The sequence below is a fragment of the Tupaia chinensis genome, unplaced genomic scaffold, assembly GCF_000334495.1.
Source record: "Tupaia chinensis unplaced genomic scaffold, TupChi_1.0 Scaffold000394_1, whole genome shotgun sequence".
Classification (NCBI taxonomy): Eukaryota; Metazoa; Chordata; class Mammalia; order Scandentia; family Tupaiidae; genus Tupaia; species Tupaia belangeri.
Window position 1 is genome coordinate 3,286,692 of NW_006159896.1, and position 11,781 is coordinate 3,298,472.

At 47.0% G+C, this 11,781-nt stretch overlaps 1 protein-coding gene across 4 annotated transcripts in view; it reads right to left on the reverse strand.

The window, feature by feature from the left end:
• MVB12B (multivesicular body subunit 12B) overlaps window positions 1–11,781 on the reverse strand; it is a 195,176-nt gene that overhangs the window by 119,558 nt on the left and 63,837 nt on the right. For all 4 annotated transcript variants that reach the window (XM_027774056.1, XM_006154109.3, XM_006154107.3 and 1 more), the window contains exons 3-4: window positions 8,952–9,059; window positions 1,937–2,033 (exon numbers count right to left, since the gene is read on the reverse strand). In XM_027774056.1, coding sequence (XP_027629857.1) covers window positions 1,937–2,033; window positions 8,952–9,059 — 205 coding nt within the window. The remainder of the gene's footprint in view (window positions 1–1,936; window positions 2,034–8,951; window positions 9,060–11,781) is intronic.

Sequence of the window (11,781 nt, forward strand, 5' to 3'; positions counted from 1 at the left end):
TAAAAACCATTCCATTGTACTCTTTAAATGGGTGAATTATATGGCATGTGAATTACATTTACATTAGTTTTTTGCTAGAGGGTGATACACTTGCTGGAGAGAAAAAAAGTGAGAAATAACACCCCTTCCCCCAGGGGGGATGGCCATGCTACAATACCTTCTCTTCCAGTCTTTTCTTAGAACTCGGGGCATGGAAGCACATGTGCCCAGCAAGACTTTTAAGCTGCCAGGTCCGGCATTTGAACTGAGGTCAGCCATGTGGGCCTTAACCACCATGCCACCTGCTGGTCCATGAATTACATCTTGAGGAAGCTGCTGTAAAAAACCCTATACATAAATATGTATAATCTATCTTAAAGGTGCTTATCCATGAGCTCCCCCAGCACAGCATTGTGGTTAGAAGCCTGACTAAAGTCAGTCTTCTATATTCTGGTTATTCTCACAAGTCTAGCTATGTGAGTAGGGCTAACTCTTCAATCCCTAAGGAGTTCCTGTGCTCATTTTTCTTGTTTATGAAAAGGGTATACTAATACCCATCTCTAAAGAGGGGTCTTCTAAAGATTAAATGAAATTACTTTAAATGAAATGCATGGAAAGCATTGATCACATTTCCTAGCATGTAGCAAACATAAACAAATATGGGCTCTTATGATTATTAGTGAACACATATAGTCTCAGACAACTAAAAGCAACCCTATGTCCACAAGTGAGATCATAAACTAAAAATATGCCAGAACAACAGGGTCTACTTGTTTCATGAAACACACACACACACAGTTACGTGGAGTCTGTGTAGACATGCAGTCTGTTCTATGTGAAAATATAGCAGGAAAACAGCAAACACAGTGGGTCCAAAATAGGGCTAGCTTTGGAAAAATAAAGTATGTACAACGAAGAATGAGAGACAGAATTCCACAAATGAACCACATATCCGAAAAAAAAAAAAAAAAGTTCTGTTTTCGTTTGTTGTTTGGCTTGTTCATTTTTTAGTTTTTGCATGTGCACACACTGGAAAGAGACAGAGAGACACAGAGAGGGAAAGTGAGAAATCATCTTCCGGGGGGTTGGCCACACTGCAATCCCTTCTCCTTCACTCCCCTCTGAGGACTTTGGGCACAGGCACAAATATGCCTGGTGTGACTTTCAAGCCACTGGGTCCTCGATTTGAATCACGGAGTCAGCTATATGGGATCTAGCCACCTTAACCTCCGTGCCACCTGCTGACCACTGTATTTGTTTTTTATCTGCTGCTTCACTGTTGCGGATATTCTAAAGTTGGCTAACAAGTCATTGAAAATAATGTAAGTTATATTACATCAAAATGAAGAAGCTCAAATTATCCCAAGGGCTTCTAACACAATTTGATAACCAATGTGCAGGACAAGAAACTCAGAGTACCCGGGATCCTGAAGACGGCCTGGATTCATCAGCAGTTCCCTTCTGCTCGGCACTGCTCAGTGTCAGAGTATTTGGTCAAATTCAAATCCTCTGTCCTCAGTGTGCAGTCTTTCCTGTTCTCACTTTTGTCTGCTCTAGAGTTAAAAATGAGCACATTATTGCATACTGTGTTCCCTGGGTATCTTTTGATTTTCTTTTCCTTTTGCTTCTGGGTCTTGTGCAAGCTTGGTTTTGGCAACACCAGCAGAAAGACTGAAGATGAACTATAAGCTGCTTCAATGTCTCATTTCCAAGTGAGCCACTTCAACAGGGAGCACCGTTTTGAGAGAGGAGACACTGTTCATTCACGTGCCGCCACCCGGAACAGTCTGCGAACTCTTAGAGAACCAAGGCGGACAGGCACCAAAAGCAGCAGGTTCTATTTGCAGGTAGTAAGGCCTCCTAAAATGCTTCCAAAGAAGAATGCATGTTAAAAAACACCTAAAAATATACCTGGAGGGAGAACCCTTGTGACGAGTGGAACTTAAGGGTGACTCACGTGTGTCCACTGTCTCCTGAATCGGGATGAAGCCAACAGGCAGCGTGTCCTTGATGTCAATGAGCTTCATGTCCACTAACACATTCCCCAAATGACTCTTGGGAAAGAAAGAAAAGAGATACGGACTATTAATCTGAACACGCCTGTGGTAGATTTGCCATTCTGGCTTCAAGATGCATATTTAACACCATGACTCCTACAGCTTCATGACAGTGGGTTAATTAGAATAGGTGACACTTAATGTTCCCCAGTGGTTACGCAGGAACTCCGGGGGCCCCCGGGAAGGAGTTTCATCTGCAGAACCTCAAAGCCACTCACTCAGACTTGGCCTTGGTTAGTCTGATGAGCAACCCAGGGGACACTTTAGACAGAACCCAGCAGAGGGCAGCTGTGCGCACATGGTCTGAAAACCGACTGCCAGTTAGCCCTGAGGATCAGGTCTCAGGACAGAAGGGTTTTAGGAAGAGCTAATTCTTGGGGCACTCAGAGTAGAAGCACTTCATCGAAACCTCACAGAGAGTCAGTCATGCTCCTCGGTGATCACCAGTCTGCATACAGATGCACACTTTGGTTGTTAGATGCATTTTGTAAAATCCCAGTAATCATAAACCAACACAGACAAAAGCCCTGCTGCCTCGATATTACACATCTTCTACAGTGACGTGTACAAGAGCCTCTTTAAATTGCCGTTCAGCGTTAGTATATGGGGTCCACGGTGCACACTGTGAAAATAACTTTCTTTTCTTTTCTTTTTTTTTTTTTTGAGAGGTTTTCGCTATAGGGCGCGTGCGCTCACCAGACAGAGAGAGACATAGAGACAGAAAGCGAGAAATCACCCCCCAGGGGGGATGGTCATGCCACAATCCCTTCTCCTCCATTCTCCTCTCAGGATCTTGGGCATGCACACACACGCGCCCGGCGTGAGTTTTAAGCCACCGGGTCCGGGACTCAAAATTGCGGTCGACCACGTGGGAGTCCAGCGACATAGCCATTACGCTAACTGCTGGTTCCCAAAGTAACTTTCGAAGAGGGCACAACGTTCTGTAATTTCAAGAGAGAATTCTTTGCAAACGTCTGACACTTGCAGCCAGCATTTCAAGTTGGAAGCGAGCTCTGCAGACAGCTACCCTACAACTGAAGTATGTGGGGCCACCTTGGAGAGTCTATTAAAATCTTCAGAGTAGTCTGCAGCTTAGCTCCCTGTCTCTACTCAGAGCCAGTTAAAGAGAGAATTATGGGTTCTGATCCCAATTCTCTCCCATTAGGATACTAGTGATGCCTTTGGCACACCCATTTTCCCAAAGCGCCTCACCCCCTGAGCCCGGTAGCAGCATGCTCTCAGTGTGCGTGTTCTGCATCCCTGACAGACATCTGACTGGTCAGCCTCTCACTCTGCCTTCAGCAGCGACTTCTCAGGACGGTGTTTCTGTCTTGCTTAGAAAAGAAGGGTATCTACCTCCATCTCTGTGCATGGAGAGCCAGGGCCCTGCCGCCACCTGCTCAGGGCCAACTTGTGCAATGGCCCTAAAGCCAGAAGGGACCTCTTACCCTTCCACTACATTACACAACTGTCCCTTGGTATCCACAAGGGACAGGTCCTCCAGCAGATACTAAATTCCATGGATGCTTGAGTCTCTTATACAAAATGGCAGAATATTTGCATATAACCTATACACACCCTCCTGCACACTGTAAGTCATCTCTCACTTATTTATAATGCCTAATATAATGTAAATGCTATGTAAATAGCTATCACATTGTTTAGGGAACAATGACAAGAAAAGGTCTGTATGTGTTCAGTTCAGACACAATTGATTTTTTTCTCAAATACTTTTGGGAGTTGGTTGGATTTGTAGAATCTGTGGGTATGGAGGGCTGACTGTATTCTCTTGGCACTCCCTTTTTTTTCTTGTATCAATTAAAAATTATATATGTGAGGGACTGGTTTGCATCCTGGACCCAGTGGCTTAAAACTCACGCCAGGCATGTGTGTGTGCATGCCCAAGATCTCGAGAGGAGAATGGAGGAGAAGGGATTGCAGCATGGCGATCCCCTGTGGGGGGTGATTTCTCACTTTCTGTCTCTCTATCTGTCTCTGTCTGGTGAGTGCACGCGCCCTATGGCAAAAAAACCTCTCAAAAAAAAAAAATTATATATGTGTGGGGCCAGCAGGTGGCGTGGTTTTTAAGGCACTGGACTCTCACATGGCCAACTGCGGTTCAAGTCTTAGACCTGGTGACTTGCTTTCTCACTTTTCCTCTCTCTCTGGTCAAATTAAAAATAGTAATAGTTAATAAAATTACATAAAATAATAAAAATATATGTATTTGTGAGGCTGTTTTACTTTTGTCTCCCTACTAGGGTTAAGAACCATGGCAGGCCACAACTAACTCTGTTCTCACTGAAAATCCAAATCGAGCATAGTTCTTACCATGCAGTAGGTGCTCAATAATTTATTTGCTCAATAATTTAACATTTTTTGGGTACATTTCTCAGCTGGGTGGGACATTTGGAGTCGGAAATCAAACTGGATTTGCTTGGATGACAAATCTAAACTCTATCAATAAAAATCCTGACAGTAGACTTCATAAATCCATTCGGTGAGTGCACGCGCCCTATGGCAAAAAAACCTCTCAAAAAAAAAAATTATATATGTGTGGGGCCAGCAGGTGGCGTGGTTTTTAAGGCACTGGACTCTCACATGGCCAACTGCGGTTCAAGTCTTAGACCTGGTGACTTGCTTTCTCACTTTTCCTCTCTCTCTGGTCAAATTAAAAATAGTAATAGTTAATAAAATTACATAAAATAATAAAAATATATGTATTTGTGAGGCTGTTTTACTTTTGTCTCCCTACTAGGGTTAAGAACCATGGCAGGCCACAACTAACTCTGTTCTCACTGAAAATCCAAATCGAGCATAGTTCTTACCATGCAGTAGGTGCTCAATAATTTATTTGCTCAATAATTTAACATTTTTTGGGTACATTTCTCAGCTGGGTGGGACATTTGGAGTCGGAAATCAAACTGGATTTGCTTGGATGACAAATCTAAACTCTATCAATAAAAATCCTGACAGTAGACTTCATAAATCCATTCTGAGCCCAAAGTACACAAATGGGATAAATCTTGGAATTTAACCGCGAAGGTCAAGGTGGCGCATGTAACCTGTGACCAACGTTTTTCTGGCACTGCCGCCTCGAAGCCATTTCTTTCTCTTGGAACCACTGTGTGTGTCGGCAATTTAGTACGACACATTTTGGATAGCTGGGTCTCGGGGAGACAATGTAGGACGCAGTGCAGCAAGTGTGGAGTGGAACCCTCCCTAACGCGGAATAAATCTCTGGCTGTGTAGGAAGGCTTTGAACTGTTAACCCAACTCGCAAACATCGGCTGCTTTCAGAATTGCCTGATCTAATCTATCATAATTTTTTTTCGTGGCAGTTGCTTTTCCATGTCATCACTGCTTTCCGCATTGAGAAATTAACAACTGGGCATGTTTTCCTGCCCTGTAGATGGATGGGCATTCATCAATATCCTTCTCCAACGTCTTCTGCTTGACAAGTTGGGTTTTACAGAAGTCAACTGCAAACCACTTAGCGACCTCACCCTCCACACTGTCTGCAAATGTCCCTGATCATAAAACCAGAACATCAGTGGTGCAGCCATTAAAAAAGGCATCGCAAAACCCTCCTTTGCATACAAAACGGGAGGTCGCGCTGTCGAAGCGTCGTGCAGCCCAAGTGTGGTCCCTCCTCACACGGGGCTGCCGCTGTTCAGGGTGTAATACAGCGGGTCTGCGACACCATTCATTTTGCTTGTTCCTCTCCCCTCCCCCACCAGTGCTCTTTCATTTCCTCCTCATAAATATGAAGAACGTATTCCCAATCCTTGTTGAGCAAATGATTCATGCCCAAACCCCAATATGCACTGACTCAGGGTATTTATATCGTCTCTGGTAGCCAGTATTTGCTAGTATACTGTAATTATTTTTGACAACCTTGCATTTAAGGTAGCCACAGATAACCAACTTAATATTCAAATGTTCATAAATCCTTCTGTTTAATATCCTCCCTACCTAATCTATGTACATTATTATTACAGGTAATGCAGAAAGTAGAGGGCATGAAAAGTGCAATTAATCTCGATCCTTCCCCAGGAAGCAATGTCACTCCAAAGCCCGGTTTCTGTATTAATAGCATTATTGGGGAAAAAGAATTTCAGTTCCATAGGAGTCTCCCCAAACTCCTACATTGGGAGTCTTAAGTCACCTCATTAAGAATCTGTCCGGTCCTGAGATCTCTCATCCCTCCTCGACAGCTATAAAAAATTATGCTCTGTAAAGTCTGGGTTCAGGCTGCAGGGCCAGGACATGCTGGCTGGACCAGATTAAACAGGTCTGATTCCTACTTCACTCTTGGGAGGACTAGGGAGTCCTTGCGTCCCCCACGACTTGATGCCAGATCAAATCTGATCCCGTGACTTGATCAAGCGGATCCCATTATAGGACTGAGTCATTCTTTTTCTGAGAACAAAATACACTTATTTCCTACCTTGCTTCAGAATCAAGGCAGAGCTTTCTCCCACTGCCTGTAACTTCTTCTTCTTCGTTTTTTTGTTTGTTTGTTTGTTTGTTTGTTTTAAGAGAGATTTTTGCTGTAGAGATGTATGTGCTCACCAGAGAGACAGAAAGCAAGAAATCACCCCGCGGGGGTGGCCATGCCGCAATATCTCCTCCTCCATTCTCCTCTCGGGATCTTGGGCATGCACATACATGTGCCTGGCATGAGTTTTAAGTTGCCAGGTCTGTGACTCGAACCACAGTTGACTACACAGAAGTCCAACAACATACCATTACGCCATTTGCTGGTCTGCTGCCCATAACTTCTTACACCCCCTTCTTCATACCCAGTCAGCACCTGTTTAATGGTCAGCAAAGGTCTGCGAGATCAGCGTGTGTTCTCTCATAGCCCTGCCCAGGACACCAACACTGACCAGCCCTAGTGACCACTCTGTGTCGTGTCGAGCCAGTCACTATACCCACTCCGAGGGGTGCAGGGACTGCTCTGGACTAGAGTGCTAGCCACAGCCTTTGGGGAAAACACAACAAAAACAGCAGTCAAAATGTCCACAAAGCAGGGCCAGCAGGCAATATGGTGGTTAAGGCAATGGATCTCATATCGTCAGCTTTGTGATTTGAGACCCAGACCCGGCAGCTGGAGACTCACACCAGGCATGTATGTGCGCATGTCCAGAATCCCAGGAGACTAAAGGAGAAGGGATTCTGGTGTGGCCATCTGCCCTGGGAGGTGATTTCTCACTTTCTGTCTATTATTCTCTGTCTCTCTGGCAAACACACATTCCCTATAGCAAAAATCTCTTTAAAAAAATAAAAGAAAGGAAGAAAGGTTTCCAGTATTTAGTGCCACGACTTTTCCCTTCTCCCTATGAGCCCTGTATTTTACAAGTATATAGTGCTCTTGGAATTAGGCTGGGGAAATGAAAACAGTGACTTCTCTCTTGGTCCTAAATATGTTAGGAATAATTCTGACCAAGAATTATCAACAAATGACCGGAGTAAGTAACGAAAGAGAGCACAAGCCAGAGAACCATGTGATGTCCACCTGCAGAAGACATGGGAGGGACATATGAGGACCTAGTGACAGGGCCCTGGGCCTGCAGGGGTATGTGGTGGAGGCAGACTGTGGCGTTTCCCATTTCAGGCTTTTGAACGAGGCTGTCTGAAGTTATTGTTTTGCTTTGTTTTGGTTTTAAACCGTGATCACAACTGACTGCTATAAAAAATTCACAAAAACCAACTGATAAAAATAGTTCCCCAAATAAATATTTACATTAGAAAGAGGTAAAAACAGGCCAGCTCCATAGCTGGGTGGTTAAGGGGGCCAGATCCCACATGGCCAACTGTATGGTTTGAATCCCACCCCAGTAACATGAAAAACACACTGGGCACATATGCATGCGTACCCAAGATACCACCAAGATGGAGAAGTGGGGGAGAAGGGATCATGGCATGACCACGCCCCACTTGGGGGCACTTTCTCCCTCTCCCACTCTGTTTCTCCCAGACAAGCACTTATGTCCTCTGGAAATATATTTTCAAAAAAGAGAGACAGAATAACGTTTAGGCCAAAAATAAATGTTACCCCCGAAAATGAAAATCTGGCCACGCTTTATTGGGGACTAGAAAAGCCAGGTGACCTGAGACAAGCGTGTGAACTCTTGGGTCTCAAGTTTCTTTGCTTATGGAAAAGAGTATCTCGAGAGATTGTGTGAGGATGGGAGGAAGCGTATTTGCAGAGCATGTGGGATGGGTCAGTGCAGAGGAGATACCAGAGCTAATTGTCTTTTTTCTAAACCACCCGCTAAAACACCTCACTGGAAAAGCCTTAAAGTTTCCTCATTTATGGGCTCAAGTATTAAAAAATAGCCTTCTAGGAGAAATCTGCACGTGTGGCTACCTACCTACCAAAATTACACAACAGCATGTCTCACGTGGAGGCTCAAAGAGAAAGGACGGCCACGCTGGAATCAAGACCATCTCTATGGGCTGGAGGCTCACGTAAGTCCCCCTTGGCCCAGCACTGCCCTTCGCTGGACCGGCACGACGTCCAGCTCTGCTGGAGAAGTCTCCCCTCCATCCTGCTCTGTGATTTGTGGGGGAAACGCAGGCGAAGGAGAGCTGCGTGAGACATTTCCTGGTCTCCTTCGGAGGGCGCTGTAGTAGAACTCACTGTACACTTGGGTACGTGGTTAATAACACTGTTAATACGCGGAACACGCTGCTAGTTGCTGTTTCCACCCAGCGCGCTCAAACCGCAGATAAAGTAACAGGGCAATGAAAATAAACCACCTCCACAACAGGAAAATGAGGAAATTCCAAACGGTTAACAGGGCAATGAAAATAAACCACCACAACAGGAAAATGAGGAAATTCCAAACGGCAGTGTCAATTACTCGTGCTCATTCAGCAGTCGGAAGCCGCGGCTCCTGGACTTACATTTTCTTTGGAAAATGATCTTGTGAAACACAGGTATCTGGTAACCTTGGATTTAAATAAGCCGTCTTTCCAGAGGTCAGCGTCCACACCATCTGCCGTCTGTGCAACCTACACGGAAAAGACAGAGAAAGAAGGGCGACAGGTAAGGCGCAGTGAGGTCAGGGCAGGGAGCGGGCTCGCGGTGTCTCCCGTACCTGCCCCTCTTAACGACGGCCGGTGCTCTGCTGGCGTGTCGTTAGTTCATTTCTCCGGGCACAGGGAAGAGAACTTCCGAGAGGGGACATGGGAGAGTGTGAAAAGTACAACTTCTAAAAATATTGTCCCCGGGAAGCCATTGATTAAAGACACCCTGACGAAATGGCTCTAATGAGAAGAGTGGTGCCGGCTGCACTGGGCCAGGAAGGGCTGAGGATGAGGAGTCAGCACATTAAGCTGCTCAGGTCCACCCACGCCGGGAGGGCACGTGGCCGGGGTGGGGGCAAGCCCGACGGGGTGTGAAATGCCACGGCCTGCCTCCTGGCCTGGGGCAGCAGGGGTGCTCCGGGCAGCGGGATTGTGGGGGCCGGGGGTGCAGCAGGAAGACTCACTCCACACTTGTCCTCTTGGCACAGCCCTGACACTGCCATCAAGGTCAGAAACCAGATCGTGAGGGGAGCACTGCAAAAGGCCCAGTTCCTGGTCTCACTCAGAGTATCTTCTCACGCACAGCCTAGGAATTCTCTTCCAGCAAACCAGCCTGGTTCAAGGACGAAGCCAGCCCTGAGCTGAGTCTCACAGGCCCAGCGTACCGAACCAGAGAGTGGTGCAGGTGATGTGTGTCAGGGGACAGTGTGAAGGCCCACGCTCAGTGGAAGAGTTTACGAGGAGATGGGAGAGGAGGCCGGGGCTGGCAGAGGGTGGTATTTCCTTCCTAATTCTTTCCAGACTGCTCTGGCAATAGGCGGTCAGGGCCTGGCCTGTTCCTGCATCCGGCATGATGATGGTGAGAACATGAATCAGCCTTCCCTGCTGCTGTCGCAGCGCCACAAAGGGGGACACCCAGGAAGAATGAGGGGGCACTGCCAAGTGTCCAGATAAACCCTGAGGGGGTCTGAAGCAGTTTGCTTTCTGGCTCATCCTTGGCTGTCCTTTTGAAGATCCAGTCCTTGATCTGACAGGCTTCCAACCATCATGACAAACTGCTAAAAGCACCTCCATTTTTTTTTAAGAATTATTTTATTTAACTTTATTTGTTTATTTTAATTTGACCAGAGAGGGCCAGAGCAAGAGAGAGAGAGAGAAAGGAAAATGAGAAACAAGTCACCAGGCCTGGGACTTGAACTGCAGTTGGCCATGTGGGAGTCCAGAGCCCTCAACTACCACACCACCTGCTGGCCCCAGCACCTCCATTCTCTACAGAAAGCTGCATGGCTTAGCTCCACCTGGTGCACGCCGAGTCATGCAGCACAGAGCACCGCAGACCACTCGGCGAGCGCGTCCACAGCCTGGCTGTCGGAGGCTGGGGATCGGGTGGGCTCTCTGTGACCCTGCAGAGTGAGCTCGGGCTCCCCGGGACGTTCCCAGGACATTCCTGGAGCCCACCACGGCCAGGCTCTCCAGGGCTGCCTCGGATGACCCGGGAGGCCAGATGGCAAAAGAAAGACGCTGTTCTTGAGAGCCAGCCATTGTGAAAGAGCAAACCCGACAGCAGGAAAAGGAAGGTCTTTGTGCTAAACACGCAAATACCTTTGACCTGAATGCTGGAGGAGGGCTGGTGTGGGGATAATTTTAGGAATTGTTTGCTACAGTATGTCACCCCCGCTGAAAGGAACTTGCTGAAACAGGGATCGGGCCTCATCAGCACTTTTCCCATAATGGTAACATGTGAGCGTTGGAGGAACAAGAGGTTTAAGGCAACAGTCTCAGCTTCTCCACCACCAAGGACCCCTTCTGCTGCTTTCTCCCAGAAATTCCAAGTTTTGAAAGATCTGTGTTCAAACTGGGACTTTTTGCTGCATTTCCTCAATTCTGGGGTGCAGTCATTTGGGGAATCACCCATGGATTTAAGGAACGCCCTCACACACATACACACACACACACACACACACACACCACATAGTACCATACTAGAATGTACACATGTATTGTAAGATCATCCCAAATTTAGAACCAACAAAATGAAAAAAAAAAAAAAAAAGATGTTCCAAGAACAAAGAAATGTGGGGACCTAGACGGTCTCTGTGCTAAACGCGTAATTTCTGATAAACTTAGACAGGGACGGTCTGCAGGACACGTGAACACGTGGAGGTTGTGCCAGAAGACAGAGAGCTCCACAATAACCTTGCCCTAGAGCAGAGAGGGGTCCAGGAGGGGTCGCTGGGTACCGGGACACCCCACAGAGGGTGGTGTGCATTCTAAGTTGGGGCCACTGTTCCCAGTGTTTGAAAGTGGTGAATCCTTCCTCTTACCCCATTGCCAGAATTCTCCTTTTTCTGAGTGAGAAGATACTTACTAAGGTAATGCAGAGAAAAAACCTGCAGAGTGGGCAGTTAGAGCCCCCCAATCCAAAGACCTCCAAAGGCCCAGCCTGGCCTTGGTGGAATGGTACCAGGAGGGAACCTGTCCTCCCCAAAGAGCTGAGAGGAGGGAGGACAGAGAGGAAACCCCTGCCCCAGGAAGTCAGTGCAGGGCGCACAGCTCAGGAGGCCGGGGCCGTGTGGGTTTTATTGGTGCAGGAACCAGAGGGCCCAGGGAGCAAGGACTGGGAGGCTGCCAAGCTCCTTGGAAACATGGAACAGCAGTCCTGGCAGAACAAGGAGGGCAACGCCAGCCTTGCCCTCTCCACAGCAGG